Source organism: Ammodytes marinus (assembly GCF_949987685.1).
Source record: "Ammodytes marinus genome assembly, chromosome: 13".
Taxonomy (NCBI): domain Eukaryota; kingdom Metazoa; phylum Chordata; class Actinopteri; order Uranoscopiformes; family Ammodytidae; genus Ammodytes; species Ammodytes marinus.
Genome location: NC_137217.1, coordinates 31,286,701 through 31,304,699, shown reverse-complemented (window position 1 = coordinate 31,304,699; position 17,999 = coordinate 31,286,701). Strand labels below are relative to the sequence as shown.

General features: G+C 38.4%; 2 protein-coding genes across 13 annotated transcripts in view; one reads left to right on the top strand and one right to left on the bottom strand.

Moving 5' to 3' along the window:
* The window catches only part of LOC307260013 (uncharacterized protein), a 491,510-nt gene that overhangs the window by 40,170 nt on the left and 433,341 nt on the right, over nt 1-17,999 (top strand). The window lies entirely within an intron of this gene.
* Nucleotides 1-17,999, bottom strand: part of LOC307260010 (NACHT, LRR and PYD domains-containing protein 12-like) — a 78,030-nt gene that overhangs the window by 21,158 nt on the left and 38,873 nt on the right. For 6 of the 10 annotated variants that reach the window (XR_013845171.1, XR_013845172.1, XM_080040112.1 and 3 more), the window contains 8 exons: nt 17,355-17,459; nt 16,415-16,525; nt 16,042-16,166; nt 14,027-15,824; nt 10,001-10,171; nt 5,096-5,266; nt 3,656-3,826; nt 895-1,068 (listed from right to left, as the gene is read on the bottom strand). Coding sequence is in view for 8 of the 10 variants with exons in the window: in XM_080040112.1 (XP_079896238.1) it covers nt 895-1,068; nt 3,656-3,826; nt 5,096-5,266; nt 10,001-10,171; nt 14,027-15,824; nt 16,042-16,166; nt 16,415-16,525; nt 17,355-17,459 (2,826 nt within the window). In the remaining 2 variants the exon portion in view is untranslated. The remainder of the gene's footprint in view (nt 1-894; nt 1,069-3,655; nt 3,827-5,095; nt 5,267-10,000; nt 10,172-14,026; nt 15,825-16,041; nt 16,167-16,414; nt 16,526-17,354; nt 17,460-17,999) is intronic. The other 4 variants (XM_080040111.1, XM_080040114.1, XM_080040115.1 and 1 more) reach the window with 4 other exon arrangements.

Sequence of the window (17,999 nt, the reverse complement as noted above, 5' to 3'; positions counted from 1 at the left end):
GTAACAATGCGCCGCGGTGAGGAGTTTGGCAGTTGAGTTCTCGTGAAGTATGTAATGTCAGACCAGAAAGAACTTCTCGCAGCTCTGTCACCGAGAACTTTGTTCTTTCTTCTCGCGGAGTATGTAACAGCCTTTAGTGGGTGCAACAATGCAGGCTAGGTTCAAAACAGTAGGCCTATCTCTCAATCTTCCTCCAATTTTGTTTGCTAGCTGTCTAGCACCCGCCCCGTGTGTGTGTGTGTGTGTGTGTGTCAATATTTTTGCCTATGAGTAGGCTACGAAATGGTGGCAGTGCAGCGCTGTCTGTTGTGGGAGATGGAAAGTCGTAATTTTGTCTGCTTGTTTTTTTTAGAAAATTCGGCGCTAGTTCATGTATAAAGCTGGCTGAGGGGAGGAGACAGAAGTTACGAGAGACGGAGAGCGAGCGCGCGCGCGAGAGAGAGAGACAGAGAAACAAACTGTAGTAGGCTATACAGCTGTTTACAAACAGGTATAAAAGTGTCATATAAGTATGCGATTAATTTAGATTAATTAATCACAGAGCCTGTAATTAATAGATTAATTTTTTTAATCGCTTGACAGCCCTAATTTAAACTGAAACAAAATAAATATTTCCACTTCAGCAATTCAACTCCATTTACAATAAATATTGTGTGTAAACATGGGGCCAGTTGACAAAAAAATATTAATGTAAATTAAATTGAACATTTTACACATTTATTTTTAATAAACAGAAGTCTTTTGTAGCTACAGACTAAATTCGGAAGTTAAATGAAAATATTAACAAAAGGAAATATAAAACTTCTTGGATATAAGTTACGTTTTACAGAAGTGAGGTTAAAATGTTAATTAAATATATAATGTCTCCAACAGTAACAGAGTCAGTGAACTGACCCCAGAGTCTCCAGTCTACAGAGTGGACTCTCCAGAAAACCACACAGCAGCTTCACTCCTGAATCCTGCAGCTCGTTCCTACTCAGATCCAGCTCTCTGAGATGGGAGGGGTTGGACTGCAGAGTTGAGGCCAGAGAAGCACAGCTGATCTCTGACAAACTGCAGCCACTCAATCTGAATAAAGAATAAATGATGAAGAAGAAGATTAAATTATAACCCAATCAGATGTGTTCATGTTTAAAATTAGGGGTGTGCACGTGTACACCTCTAACCATTTAGTAAATCATAACCGTTTAGGAAGAATCAATAAACGGAACCGTTTTTCTTTTTCTTTTTTTTCAAATTTCCTTTTTTTTAAAGTTTTTAAATATGTTCTGGAGACACGCATTTATTTATTTTACATCACTAATAAACTAATTGGGGAGGATAAAAGATAGTCTGCCAAATCTGTCTGTCCCTCGGCGTGTGTGTGAGTGTGTTTATCGGAGCACACACACACACACACACACACACACACACACACACACACACACACACACAGGGAGTCGCCGTGCTTGGGCTCAAGTCACAGCCACGGACCAGTGATTAAAGATAACCTAAAGATTAAAGTTACCCGGTTGACGTGAACTACGTGCGTAAGTAGCCCGAACTTTATAACACCTGTTCAACCTGCATAAACGTGGACATGTAGAAAGCGATAGGCTATATTAATCAGGAAATTAATGAAGGGCGATAATTACGGCAAACGTGTGTGTGTGTGTGTGTGTGTGTGAATGGACCTATTATAAGAGGTGTGTAAACGAGCGTAGTTCATGTCAACTGTGTGTTTAGGCGAACAAACGCGTATGTGTGTGCGCTCGCCTACAGGACGGCGGGCGCACGAGGACAATGACGTCATGGTTAACCGTGTACACGAAAAAAATTCTGTTGTGTACACGGTTAGACATTTTTGTAAACGTTCACACCCCTATTTAAAATGTTGAGCTAAACATTTTGTCCTAATCAATTAACTTTTCTCTAAACTTATCACAGTGACTTTGTTATTCTCTGTTTGTGGTTCATCATGATGACAGTTATATTTTATTATTTGTGAAAATACATTAAAATGAACTGAAACCAAATAAATAAATATTTCCACTTAAGCAAATAAACTTAATCAATTTACAATAAATCTTCTGGGTAAAGATTTGACCATTTACCAAACAAATATGAAAATTAATTTAGTTTAAGAACTAAAAGTGGAAAGTTACTAAATGATTCTCTAGGAAACACATATTTTGTGACTGCAGACTAAATTTTGCATATAAGTTAGTTAGTTATCACAGTGACTTCTGTGTTTGGATCATCATAATGTCAGTTATATTTTATTATTTGTGAAAATGGATTAAAATAAACAAACTAAATAATTATTTCCACTTCAGGAATTCAATGTAATCCATTTACAATAAATCGCCAGTGTAAAGATTTGACCATTTACCAACAAATATTGATAGAATTTTTTTTCTTCAAAAATACTTAATTAAAAGAACTTTCAATAAACAACATACTTTATTAGCACTGAATCCGCACCATGTACTTGCAGTACTGTTTGTTTGTGTCTCAGGTGTTGCTCTCTTCACTTGTGTTTTTCTCTGTTCTTGTTCTAAATCCCAAACACTGGCCATGTTTCCATCTAAATGTGACGCAAGTCTTTTGAAAGTTGAGTAAAAGAAGAAGCTGAAGATGGCGCTATAGGCAACGTATCGTAACATGTCTGTAATTAAAAGTATACGTAAATGTTACAAAGTGGAAACTGAAAAAAACTAAACAACAGTTTACGTTGGGCTTGGGTTGTTATTTGTCTGTTTTTATTGTCCTTTCAGAGAAGTTAGTATTCTCCATGTTTACTGCTATCTGGAGATCAAGACATTATGCAGAGATTATGATGCATGTGGTCTCGCACAGCCAGACCAAACTACAGCTAGCAGAATGGTCTGGCAGCACGCTCATTTCTGAGATTGGGGTGGAAAGTGGGCTGGCCTGAACCAATAATAATCGTCTTGGGCGGAGCCAAGCCCAGGAAGCAGAAACGGTGTCCTTGCAAAATAAAAGAGGTTGGCAGTGAAATAACTACTATTAATTCACCATCAAAAACGCCACTCAAAAATATTAAAGATATGTCGCCTCAAACTCAATCAAACTTTATTTGTATAGCACTTTTCATACAAGCAAATGTTCTGCTTGTATGAAAAGTGCAATACCCCCCTCAGACACATACACAGATAAGCACATGCACGTGAGCCAGACTATGATGTCACGTCATCATCAGTCACGTGTGTTCAATGTTCACACAGTCACTTCTTATTACTCGTGTGTTTCCATTTCATTATTTGCGCATTAATTCTTTTTGAATTAATCAAAAACCACCTCAATCAAGCATAAAAACAACTAAAAGGATTTTCTTTCATATTTTGTTTGTGAATTAAATTAATTTTTACTGACTGACTGACTGACTGACTGACTGACTGACTGACTGATTGACTGACTGACTTCTCTCTCTCTCTGTTTATACAGAAGCTCAAACTCTCTGCTGCCTGTTTCTATCTGCTGTCATCAGATCTTCAATAAGTTCATTCATATCTCTCACAGTCTACAGCCTCATCAGTACTGACTGATGGACCACAATGGGAGTCTGTGGAAGCTGAAAGAAAAAAGGCATAACCCCAAAACAAGTTTAATTTAAATATTCAATAACTATGTAAACTACAGTCGTTGAACTGACCTCAGAGACTCCAGTCTACAGTGTGGACTCTCCAGTGCAGGAAACAGCTTCATTCCTGAATCCTCCAGGTCGTTGTAACTCAGGTCCAGCTCTCTGAGATGGGAGGGGTTGGACTTCAGAGCTGAGGCCAGAACTTCAAAGTGAGTCTCTGAGAGTCCACAGTTTGAAAGTCTGTAATGAAACGTATATAAAAACAATATGTAACTATGAAAGATGACACTTTATTTTGACTATAATCATTTGGTTCAGCTCATCTTATTTCACTTGAATTTGACATGAAACAATACTTCTCATCGCTCTCTCTCGCACCTGCAGACCTGAAATCGGGTTTGATATTCTAGCAGATGAATCAAGACACAATGTAGTTACATTTAGGCTTCCATGATGTTCACAGACTGTCAATGTGAAATAATTTTAGAGCTGCAACTAACAATTATTTAATAATCGATTAAAGGATAAGTAAGCAATATTTTTTTGTTAATATGTGTTATATCACTCTATATTCATATAGCAATCACTTAAACAGTATGCACAGTTCATAACACAGGAATCAGTCATTCAGCTTTGCAGTAATTTTGGAGAATCCCGCTCGCTTTTATCCAATCAGGAGACAGATCGCTATAAAGAGGCGGGTCTCTGTGCCTGTGAACGCGCAGAGCTAAATCAGCTACAATGGAGGAGCAGGTGAAGTTGTCGATTCGAGCGCTACCAGAGACGGCAAACACAAGAGAATACCCCAAGCTGAAAAAAACGGATGAAAATTTTCAAGAAGATTTGCTTGTATGAAAAGTGCAATACCCCCCCTCAGACACATACACAGATAAGCACATGCACGTGAGCCAGACTATGATGTCACGTCATCATCAGTCACGTGTGTTCAATGTTCACACAGTCACTTCTTATTACACATGTGTTTCCATTTCATTATTTGCGCATTAATTCTTTTTGAATTAACGAAAAACCACCTCAATCAAGCATAAAAACAACTAAAAGGATTTTCTTTCATATTTTGTTTGTGAATTAAATGAATTTTAATTCTCAGAGCTCTGGCTTAATGCACACCACACCACAGCAGCTGATTGTTGTCTCTGTACCAGCCACATCAGCTTCTGACATGAAGATCACAGTTCCTAACTTCACCTTTATTGAGCTTTGATTTCATGTCTTTATTTTCTCTGACTGACTGACCGAGCGACTGACTGACTTCTCTCTCTCTCTCTGTTTATACAGAAGCTCAAACTCTCTGCTGCCTGTTTCTATCTGCTGTCATCAGATCTTCAATAAGTTCATTCATATCTCTCACACAGTCTACAGCCTCATAGGTACTGACCGATGGACCACAATGAGTCTGTGGAAGCTGAAAGAAAAAAGGCATAACCCCAAAAATGATTTTAATTGAATATATTCAATAACTATGTAAACTACAGTCGTTGAACTGACCTCAGAGCCTCCAGTCTACAGTGTGGACTCTCCAGTGCAGCAAACAGCTTCACTCCTGAATCCTTCAGGTCGTTTTCACTCAGATCCAGCTCTCTGAGATGGGAGGGGTTGGACTTCAGAGCCGAGGCCACAACTTCAAAGTGAGTCTCTGAGAGTCCACAGTTTGAAAGGCTGTAATGAAATGTATATAAAAAAATATGTAACTATGAAAGAGGACACTTTATTTTGACTGTAATCATTTGGTTCAGCTCATCTTATTTCACTTGAATTTGACATGAAACAATAGTTCTCATCACTCTCTCTCACACCTGCAGACCTGAAATCTGTTTTGATATTCTAGCAGATGAATCAAGACACAATGTGGTTACATTTAGGCTTCCATCATGTTCACAGACTGTCAATGTGAAATCATTTTAGAGCTGCAACTAACAATTATTTAATAATCGATTAAAGGATAAGTAAGCAATATTTTTTTTGTTAATATATGTGTTATATCACTCTATATTCATATAGCAATCACTTAAACAGTATGCACAGTTCATAACACAGGAATCAGTCATTCAGCTTTGCAGTAATTTTGGAGAATCCCGCTCGCTCTTATCCAATCAGGAGACAGAGCGCTATAAAGAGGCGGGTCTCTGTGCCTGTGAACGCGCAGAGCTAAATCAGCTACAATGGAGGAGCAGGTGAAGTTGTCGATTTGAGCGCTACTGGAGACGGCAAACACAAGAAAACTCCCTGAGCTGAAAAAAACGGACAAAGACAGAAGCTATATGACTCGCTGCTCTCCATCGCGGCACAATCTGACGAAGACGGCTGTGCCTTCATGTGGTGGTGACGTAGGGACGAGGGAGGGGACTGCAGTCACTGACAGGAAGTTGGCTAAAAGGACCGTTTACTTACTTCTCCTTTAATCTGTTGATTATTTTTTTGATTAATTTTCAAAACTTTACACACTTATCTCATGGCTTAGCCACAGCCTGCACAACACTGTGGATTTCTAGCACTTTGTTCAAATGCTAACACACTGCTGTCACAACTGTAAACCACACATTCAAAACAGAATGGATATCAGCCTAGTGCATTTCAAACACTGCAGATTGCAATTTCAACTGAAACACTAAGAAGGTGTCTTGTTTTAGACTTGTTAGTGAACATACGTACAGTATAGGGAAAGCTCAAAAATAGGAAGACAGGTTGTTGGAGGGAGAAGAGAAGCAGTGAGACTGGATGTGTGGAGGAAGACCTAGAAGTCATTGCGCTGTCATTTCTGATGAAATACAGTAAGGGCAACACTGATAGACCCTGTTGTGAATCATGGTCTCTCATTGAGAGAGGCAGGGTTGAGGGTGCAACGCAATCTGCAAAGATCTAAAGTTGCATCTGTAATACGAATTTTCAAGCAAACAAAAATGTAAGAGTTGCACCCTTACAGTAAATGACAACATTACAGGAATTGATTTCTGTATTACAATTATAGAATATTTACACAGGTACATACTACATTTGGAAATGTTATCAATAAAATATACAGAATATGTATCTATTGAAGCAATTTCTGATTTTAATTTATTTTTGTTATCTAAAAAAATGGTTTGTTATAAAATAAACTATTTCATGTGAAAGAATTTCACTCATTCATCAAAGAAAATATAACGCGATTTGTGTGAAGTAACTCAAATTATTCAAACTGTAAAGATTAAAAGTTTGTAATTTGTGTATTGGGGTTCGATGCCAGTGTTTATACTCTGAGCATGTTCTGAGTGACAGTATGTGTTATCTCAATGAGGCTGGTTCATAGTGTTTGCTGCAATGTGCCTTTTTTGCAGGTGAAGTGAACTGTTCAGCTCCAGTGACTGTTGGTAGTGCAGACTGTAGTTAGACTTTTGCACATTGAGCTACAGTTGTGTCCACTGTGTTTTAGCGATCGAAAAAAACTGTAAATCACTCTATATTCATACAAACGTCACTTAAACAGTATGCACAGTTCATAACAAAGGACTCTCAGTCATTCAGCTTTGCAGTAATTTTCGAGTTCCCGCTTGCTTTTATCCAATCAGGAGACAGAGCTCTATAAAGAGGCGGGTCTCTGTGCCTGTGAACGCACAGAGCTAAATCAGCTACAATGGAGGAGCAGGTGAAGTGGTCGATTTGAGCGCTACTGGAGACGGCAAACACAAGAAAACTCCCTGAGCTGAAAAAAACGGACAAAGACAGAAGCTATATGACTCGCTGCTCTCCATCGCGGCACAATCTGATGAAGACGGCTGTGCCTTCATGTGGTGGTGACGTAGGGACGAGGGAGGGGACTGCAGTCACTGACAGGAAGTTGGCTAAAAGGACCGTTTACTTACTTCTCCTTTAATCTGTTGATTATATTTTTGATTAATCAAAAAATTGGATAAAAATAAAGTATTATTCCACCACTTTTTTCATAAACAGCTGCTTGAAGTCATATTAAATTATAAAAAGATATAAAAAAATTAAATTAAATGTTGATGTCGAACAGCTTCATCAACGACTGAGACAAGACTAGGTGAATACTTAGTGTAGTGGCAATCTACAAAGCAACGCGTAGTGGTGGTGCATCAAAAAGGAAAGTCGGCCAGGAGTACACGTTTAACCATTTATTTTTAGAACTGTGCAAAATAATAGACAAGCTCCTGTAACTTAAACAAAATAAATAAAACAATAACAAAACAGATCCCTCAAACAAACAAATGATCACACACTCTGATGAATGTTGGCTTCCACCATTAAAAACCCAATCAGCTGATCAACCGTGACTTCCTTAAACAACGTCACCACGTGATTGAAAACGTAAATTGTAAAAAATGTACAAACATAACCACACATTAATACACAAAGAGCACACAGAGAAATTGGCTGCCACACCTAGTATATGACTGGACCGTAATTGGGTTCAAGTGGTTTAAATGTTAATATTGTCACCTTATACATTCTCATTTAAAATATACTGTTGAGAATAATTATTTTATTATCATTTAATATATACATTTTCAGGTTACATTGAAATAGATATTGTTTATCTGTTTTGAAGTAAAAATCAAGTTCTCTAACACAGTAGGAAATAAATAATTTGCATTTCTTACAAATCAAATGAATTACTTTAAATATTAAGGGTTTTTCCTGGCTCAGAATGGGCCTTTGGGGGGTCAGTACGCGACCAACTTTTTTGGGGTCGCAACTATGTGCAACAGTAAAGGCAAAAAGTTTATATTTGTGTTTTCTTATATTGTTATAGTATTTTACAAACATTGAAGCCTATATCTTCGTTAGAGAACAAAATTAAAACTCATAAAATGCTACACAATGTTTATGCAACATAGGCCCAAATTATAAAGTCACAGCGATGTTTTCGGATATTGGGCTTTCATTTTCGGAAACACATTAGATTCACCCTTAACTTTTGACATTAACTGTTTCTGATGTTGTATGTGGTATCATTGTAATCCCTGACCATGAAAACATAGGGGTAGACATCACTTGTTATGTGTTATTATGTTTGGTTCAGGAGTTATGATGAAAAATGCATAATTAGGCTATGGCGGAAAGTAAAATGGTTGCCATGGCAACCTTGATTCGATTTTGCAATGGCTAAATATCTGAAAATGTTCAGGTCCCCAAACTGTATAAGTGTACCAAGTTTCATGCTTTTCTGAAAAGGTTAACAATTTGGCACAATTGGCTACAATAAAACAGTACTTTAGGAAGCCGAAAATTGGCATAAAGGTATGGTTAAGAAACCCCTTAGAAAACCACTTTCCACCACATGGACTCCTTAAGACTTTTAGTATGTTATTTATTACATATTCTTGAGTCAAAAACAGTTGGAATATTTTTCTGTTGCAATTTTTTTACGGTCAGGTTATATAATGCCTGGACTACAAGGACATGATCAAGACATTATGCAGAGATTATGATGCACTTGGTCTCGCACAGCCAGGCCAAACTACAGCTAGCAGTATGGGCTGGCAGTGCACTCATTTCTGAGATTGGGGTGGAAAGTGGGCTGGCCTGAACCAATAATAATCGTCTTGGACAGAGCTAAGCCCAGGAAGCAGAAACGGTGTCCTTGCAAAATAAAAGAGGTTGGCAGTGAAATAACTACTGTTAATTCACCATCAAAAACGCCACTCAAAAATATTAAAGATATGTCGCCTCAAACTCAATCAAACTTTATTTGTATAGCACTTTTCATACAAGCAAATGTTCTGCTTGTATGAAAAGTGCAATACCCCCCCTCAGACACATACACAGATAAGCACATGCATGTGAGCCAGACTATGATGTCACGTCATCATCAGTCACGTGTGTTCAATGTTCACACAGTCACTTCTTATTACTCATGTGTTTCCATTTCATTATTTGCGCATTAATTCTTTTTGAATTAATCAAAACCCACCTCAATCAAGCATAAAAACAACTAAAAGGATTTTCTTTCATATTTTGTTTGTGAATTAAATGAATTTTAATTCTCAGAGCTCTGGCTTAATGCACACCACACCACAGCAGCTGATTGTTGTCTCTGTACCAGCCACATCAGTTTCTGACATGAAGATCACAGTTCCTAACTTCACCTTTATTGAGCTTTGACTTCATGTCTTTATTTTCTCTGACTGACTGACTGACTGACTGACTGACTGACTTCTCTCTCTCTCTCTGTTTATACAGAAGCTCAAACTCTCTGCTGCCTGTTTCTATCTGCTGTCATCAGATCTTCAATAAGTTCATTCATATCTCTCACACAGTCTACAGCCTCATAGGTACTGACTGATGGACCACAACGAGTCTGTGGAAGCTGAAAGAAAAAAGGCATAACCCCAAAAATGATTTTAATTGAATATATTCAATAACTATGTTAACTACAGTCGTTGAACTGACCTCAGAGTCTTCAGTCTACAGTGTGGAATCTCCAGTGCAGCAAACAGCTTCACTCCTGAATCATCCAGGTCGTTTCCTATCAGGTCCAGCTCTCTGAGATGGGAGGGGTTGGACTTCAGAGCTGAGGCCACAACTTCACAGTGAGTCTCAGAGAGCCAACAGCCATAAAGTCTGTAATGAAACGTATATAAAAACAATATGTAACTATGAAAGAGGACACTTTATTTTGACTGTAATCATTTGGTTCAGCTCATCTTATTTCACTTGAATTTGACATGAAACAATAGTTCTCATCACTCTCTCTCACACCTGCAGACCTGAAATCTGTTTTGATATAATCTAGCAGATGAATCAAGACACAATGTAGTTACATTTAGGCTTCCATGATGTTCACAGACTGTCAATGTGAAATCATTTTAGAGCTGCAACTAACAATTATTTAATAATCGATTAAAGGATAAGTAAGCAATATTTTTTTTGTTAATATATGTGTTATATCACTCTATATTCATATAGCAATCACTTAAACAGTATGCACAGTTCATAACACAGGAATCAGTCATTCAGCTTTGCAGTAATTTTGGAGAATCCCGCTCGCTCTTATCCAATCAGGAGACAGATCGCTATAAAGAGGCGGGTCTCTGTGCCTGTGAACGCGCAGAGCTAAATCAGCTACAATGGAGGAGCAGGTGAAGTTGTCGATTTGAGCGCTACTGGAGACGGCAAACACAAGAAAACTCCCTGAGCTGAAAAAAACGGACAAAGACAGAAGCTATATGACTCGCTGCTCTCCATCGCGGCACAATCTGACGAAGACGGCAGTGCCTTCATGTGGTGGTGACGTAGGGACGAGGGAGGGGACTGCAGTCACTGACAGGAAGTTGGCTAAAAGGACCGTTTACTTACTTCTCCTTTAATCTGTTGATTATATTTTTTGATTAATAAAAAAATTGGATAAAAATAAAGTATTATTCCACCACTTTTTTCATAAACAGCTGCTTGAAGTCATATTAAATTATAAAAAGATATAAAAAAAATTAATTAAATGTTGATGTCGAACAGCTTCATCAACGACTGAGACAAGACTAGGTGAATACTTAGTGTAGTGGCAATCTACAAAACAACGCGTAGTGGTGGTGCATCAAAAAGGAAAGTCGGCCAGGAGTACACGTTTAACCATTTATTTTAGAACTGTGCAAAATAATAGACAAGCTCCTGTAGCTTAAACAAAATAAATAAAACAATAACAAATCAGATCCCTCAAACAAACAAATGATCACACACTCTGATGAATGGTGGCTTCCACCATTTAAAACCCAATCAGCTGATCAACCGTGACTTCCTTAAACAACGTCACCCCGTGATTGAAAACGTAAATTGTAAAACATTTACAAACATAACCACACACTAATACAACAGCACACAGAGAAATTGGCTGCCACACCTAGTATATGACTGGACCGTAATTGGGTTCAAGTGGTTTAAATGTTAATATTGTCACCTTATACATTCTCATTTAAAATATACTGTTGACAATAATTATTTTATTATCATAAAATATATACATTTTCAGGTTACATTGAAATAGATATTGTTTATCTGTTTTGAAGTAAAAATCAAGTTCTCTAACACAGCAGGAAAGAAATAACTTGCATTTCTTACAAATCAAATTACTTTAAATATTACTATTTGAAAATAAGAAAATAACTTGAATCTCTAGTAAACAAATGTCTTAAATAAAAATGTCTTAAATTAAAGTAAAAAAATGTCAATAAATCACTGCTTATTAAAGCTGGGGGGGAGAATGTGTGGTAAAAATAGCAGTTGGGATAGCGATTTGAATCCAAATACCTCAACCGCTTCACTTGTTCTCTTTGGTCCTTCCCCTATGGGCCCTCCCTGACACGCTCTACACCAGGGGTATTCAACTAAAATTCAAATAGGTCCAGTTAGAGAAAATGTCCTCAAGCAAAGGTCCGGAACATCATAATGTCTAACTTGCGTTATGATTCAGTGTGATATAGTGAAGTAGCCTAGTAGTTGTATCAACGTCTGCATGTAATCAACAACTGACTGTTAGATCAATATAGGAAGAACAATTCAAAAACATTTCGACAATATTTATTCTCACTTTTAAACAATTATACAGATATATAATACTGACGATATATGTATTATTTAAGGAGGTTCAACTGACTCAACTGAAACTAATCTCTTCATAGAAAAGAAGGGCTGCATTTAAAAATAAAATGGTGAAAATAAATATAATAATAATCTTAAAATAAAGATAAAATATATAATTCATTTTTGAAAAATAAAATAAAGTATAGCAGCAACTTCAGTGTCCCCTTTGTCTTTGTGAGTGTTTTAACAGTTTCAACCAATTTCAAAAAAATATATATCTCAACACCAGGCTTAGTTGCAGAACATAATGACATAATGCATCTGAGATTAGAAGGGGTGCAAAAAAAATGAATTATGCAATTTGAGAAATATTTCAATGTATAATTTCTAAACTTCACTATACCTACTATGTTTGTTTAACATAAAAAACTGTCAGAAACTAAACCCCTGTAGGGGGTTCTGGGGGTTTCCCCCCCAGAATTTTTTTTGTGTTTTTAAAATGTAATCGGAGCATTCTGGTGCATTCTGGGGAAAAGAATAAAAGAAAAAGTCAACATTTAATATAGTTAAGATGAATAGAAAAATTAACAAAACAACATAACTTGCTAGCAGCCAGATGCTTAACAACTGGACTGAGGGACGGATGACCACTAGCTTTCGCTAATGTTAGTGGGGCTACTATCCAAATATCTTGCTAAAATAATTAACCTTTATTTATAAAATTCTGCCATTACTAAGAATATGTAACACTTAAAATATAGATAATTGAAACTACATACAAAATGTATTTTTTTTTTTTTTGCTGTTGTGGGCAGTGCTGCTGGCGATTGGTGATGATGCATGTCAATCTTATGTCTGTGACATTCACACATAGGTCTACATCAGGGTAATAGCGAGTCCACATGATTGTACCTTGACCGGTTTTCACCAGTCTTACAAAAGGGGAAAAAACTCGCTGAGCGACGCTGACACACGGAGCCGGTGAGCGAGCGGGCGAGCGAGAGAGAAAGCGAGAGAGAGTAGCACCTTAGCAAAAACTACAGCAATTACATATATATTTTTAAAGTATATTTATAAAACAATTCAGTCCGCCCTCTTTCCCTAATTGAGGATGCAGAACTAACATTTCAATTGAGGGTGCAATGCATGCTTATGCACCCCCGTAGAACCGGGCCTGCTCAATACCATTACAATTAAACAGTTTTAGCTTCTCTTTCTTTCCCTCTTTTATCCCACTCCCCCACTTTCTGTTGTTCAGTGAGAGAACTGAGCTCTAGCTTGTCCTGCCAGGAGTTTAAATCTGGGCTGGAAGGATGTCAGGGCCATTAATCTCATGCACATGTGCAGGTGCTCATAGGGGAGCCTGGATCGATAGTGCTTGGACAGGGCCCAAATCAAAATAATCAACATGTGCAAGTTGAAGTCGATTAGAGGGTCTGAATGCTCAAAGCTTATCATAAACTCTAAAGACAAGTGGTGAAACACAAAACAAAACAAAAAACAGATATTATCTGTATATGTGATTAAATAAGATCAGCATCTATTCATGGAACAAAAAAAAGTAACTGAATTGATATAATCGTAAAATACTGCTAAATTGTGTGATAAATTCATACTATACTTAAAAATCGAAAACACTAAAGTCCTTCAATGTGTTTTAACAGGTTTACACATTGTGTCCATCACCCAGAGGAAGATTGACCAGAGAAAAATGAAAATCTATATTTTAACTCTCAGCATTTGGAACTCAAAAAAAAGCACATATCAAACACAACCAACAAAGTTTTTGTAATAGGCAGGTCGACCACTATTTTAAGAATAATACGGTTGGTTTGTGATTTATTTGAGGAACCAAACTAGTAATCTACACTGATATATGAAGCAAATCACATCTGTACTTACACAGCCTTTCTGCAGTTCCTCACAGCTGGAATCAGTCTCTGTAGTCCCTCCTGTGATGTGTTGTACTTCTCCAGGTCCAACTCATCCAGAACCTCGTCTGACATCTGCAGCATGTAGGCCAGAGCTGAGCAGTGGATCACAGACAGTTTCTTCTCTGATCTGTTCTCTGACTTCAGGAACTCCTGGATCTCCTGATGAACTGAGAGGTCGTTCATCTCCGTCAGACAGTGGAAGATGTTGATGCTTCTGTCAGGAGAGATAGATCCACTGTTCATCTCCTTCAGGTTGTTGATGACTCTCTGGATGGTTTCTGGACTGTTGTCTGTTGGACCCAGCAGGCCTCCCAAGAGTCTCTGGTTGGACTCCAGAGAGAGGCCATGAAGGAAGCGGACAAACAGGTCCAGGTGGCCATTTTTACTTTCAAGGGATCTCTGCATGGCTCTCACCAAAAAGTCATCTAGTGATGAGACATTGTCTGTCCCGAGGAAACCCTCCACTACCTTTGTGTTCCTGTTGGTGTAACAGTGGTACATATAGACTGCAGCCAGAAACTCCTGGACGCTCAGATGAACAAAGCTGTAGACTGTTTTCTGGAAGATCACACTTTCTCTCCTGAAGATCTCGGTACAAATTCCTGAGTACACCGAGGCCTCTGTGACATCCAGACCACACCGCTCCAGGTCTTCTTGGTAGAACATGACGTTTCCTTTCTGCAGTTGTTCAAACGCCAGCCTCCCCAGCTTCAGAAGAAGTTCCCTGTCGGCCTCCATCAGCTCCTGTGGACTCATCTCATGTCCCTCTTCATACTTCTGCTTCTTCCTCTGCGTCTGAACCAGCATGAAGTGTGAGTACATGCCAGTCAGGGTGTTGGGCAGCTCTCCTCTCTGGTCTGCAGTCAACATGTGCTCCAGAACTGTAGCAGTGATCCAGCAGAAGACTGGGATCAGACACATGATGTGGAGGCTCCTGGATGTGTTGATGTGTGAGATGATGCTGCTGGACAGCTTTTCATCTCTGTATCTCCTCCTGAAGTACTCCTCCTTCTGTGGGTCAGTGAAGCCTCGTACTTCTGTCACTCTGTCAACACATGAAGGAGGGATCTGATTGGCTGCTGCAGGTCGGGAAGTTATCCAGATGAGAGCCGAGGGAAGCAGATTTCCCTGGATGAGGTTTGTCAGCAGCACGTTGACTGATGACTTCTGTGCGACATCAGACACGACCTCATTGTTGTGGAAATCCAGAGAAAGTCTGTTTTCATCCAGGCCGTCAAAGATGAACAGAACTTTACAGACAGAGAGCTTCTCTGCTGTGACCTTCTGTAATGTTGGATGGAAGACATGGAGCAGCTTGAGAAGACTGTACTGCTCATCTCTGATCAAGTTCAGCTCCCTGAACGAAAGCGGAATCAGCAGAGTGATATCTTGGTTTTTTGAGCCCTCTGCCCAGTCCAGAGTGAACTTCTGCACTGAGAAGGTTTTTCCAATGCCAGCGACTCCGTTGGTCATAACGACTCTGATGGGTCTGATTTTATTCTGCTGGTCGGGTAAGGCTTTAAAGATGTCGTGGCACTTGATTGGAGTGTCATGGAGGGTCTTTATCTTGGAAGCTTTCTCAAGCTGCTTCACCTCATGTTGGGTATTGACCTCTTCACTCTGTCCCTCTGTGATGTAGAGCTCAGTGTAGATCCTTTTGAGGAGGGTTTTAATCCCTTCTTTATCAGTTCCTTCAGTCACACGTTCACATCTCTTCTTCAGACTGATCTTATGTTCGACTAAAACCTCTTGCAGACCACTATCTGCTGAGAGACAAGAACAAATTATAAAATAAAGAACATTTTGAGAATCCTTTATTTTTCATGACCAGCATTAAAACATGAACATAATAAAGCAAGGGTTTTACCATTCAAGGACTTTTGGAAAACACTTTAATATCTATATTGTACAGCACAGCAAATAAACCAATAGGAATCCTGTGTTCAGACATGATGACTCCAGCTGACAGATCTACAGTCTTACCATGTACAGTGCTGGTCTGACTGGCTGAGGTGAAGCACTGTCTGCAGAACCATTGTCCAGAGCTGGTAGAGACTGGATCCTTCAGGACGTCCTGACACAAAGCACAGCAGGACGGCTGCTCCTCTCTGTGGAGATCAGCACTTTCTTTATAACACATTACATTAGTGGAGGCCAACCCATGGCTCACTAGTTTAATGCAGCTCTTTCCCTATATATGTATTCAATATCATAATAAATCAGTGATGATTCATGTTTCCTCTTAAATGAATGGAACAAAATCACACTCCTTAAAAAGGGTCAAATCACAAACTGGACAAAGACAGACCAATATCTACAGTCGCTTCAATGTCCCAAAATAGAAACAGTCTCTTACTTTGTGTCTGAGGGTCCAGGTTCACTGCTCACGTCTGGAGGGTCCTCTTTGGAACAGTCACTCTTCATAGATAGATAGTCGTAGTCTGGAGACCCTGGACTTAACATGAACCTGATAAAATGAACACAAACTTAATTGTATTCTGTTATTATTCTCTCATTATTATCTACAGCTGGAAAAAATATATATTTGAGAGTGAAAACTTTCTACTAAGGGTGTGACACTAAACGGGAGACAAATACTCAAGTAAAATCGTTTTAACGTTACTTAGGCCTTGTTTTATGACGTGGTAACATGCGCAGGTAAAGAGACAGAAAAGCACTGTCACTTTGAGCAGTTTTTAGAGACTAGAGTAAAATGCAAACTTTGTGAAAGTGAGTTGGTTAATTAGGAACCATTAGAAATAATAACACCGACAGTGATGTTAAACATCAGCAGATTGTCCGTGTGCGACGTGTTCACGTAGGCCTATGCTTGGAAATAGCCCGTGTAGTATTGGTAGCCCACGAGTGTCCGATGACAGGGCAGTTATCTTAATGTGTCTTAATAATAAACAGAAATAGTTACTTTTGCATTTTCATTAATGGCTTGTCTATTAGAATGTTAAGTCTAAAGAGCTCCTAAAACGTTTGAATCTTATTAGTTTAGGCTACATTTGGCTTTGTTTTCCCAATGTTTTTTTGCTCATAGACTAGTCGACTGGTCTAAATTAAATCTAAAAACATAAGTATCAACTTGTACTCTGTATGTGGCGGATAAAGAACTCGGATCAGGATCAGAAGGAAAATACAACTAGATCAGGATATTCCCTAGTGACAAAATTAGAACAAATATAAAATATATTAAGCAATATAAAAAGACAATGTTGTAGTGTAGATAATCAGATAGCATTTAACACTGAATCCTATTCACTCAGTTTAAAGCAGAAACAGTCTCTTACTGTGTGTGTGAGGGTCCAGGTTCATGGCTGGAGTCTGGAGGTTTCCCTTTGGACCGGTCACTCTTCATAGACAGACAGCCGGAGTCTGGAGACCCTGATCTCTGTCTGTGGAAACAACAATGTTTTACACAGATCATTCGTCTTTGTAAAGAGCTGAGATAACACTAATTGAGAAATAGGCTAGATGAAATATAATGGTCGGAATAGGGAATTTGCCTTATGTAGCACACATGTTGATAGGCTAATCATGATGTGTAGCCTATGTTAATTCATTTATTTTCAACAAGGCATAAAAAAAAAAAAAAAATTCAATAGGCTAGCTTCAAGGAGAGGTGATTCAGATTATTCCAGAAATGAGTCTAGACATGACCTGTCTATTTTAGATCTTAGTGTTTATAGTTTTTTATTGAAATCCACGTGTTTTTCTTGAATAGTTTACATGGCTTGTGTCTCCAAATTATTACAGAAAATAGTTATAGGCAGGACATATGACAGTTGTATACAGAGCACATAATTAATCAGATTTCACCTCTCAAAGTGCACCAGATTGATGTATTTAACTTTAAAAATGATAAGGTTTTCTTCTGCAGGGGCATGCCCCCAGACCCCAGAAGGTCCATTCTCACCCAGCAGGATCTAAAAATC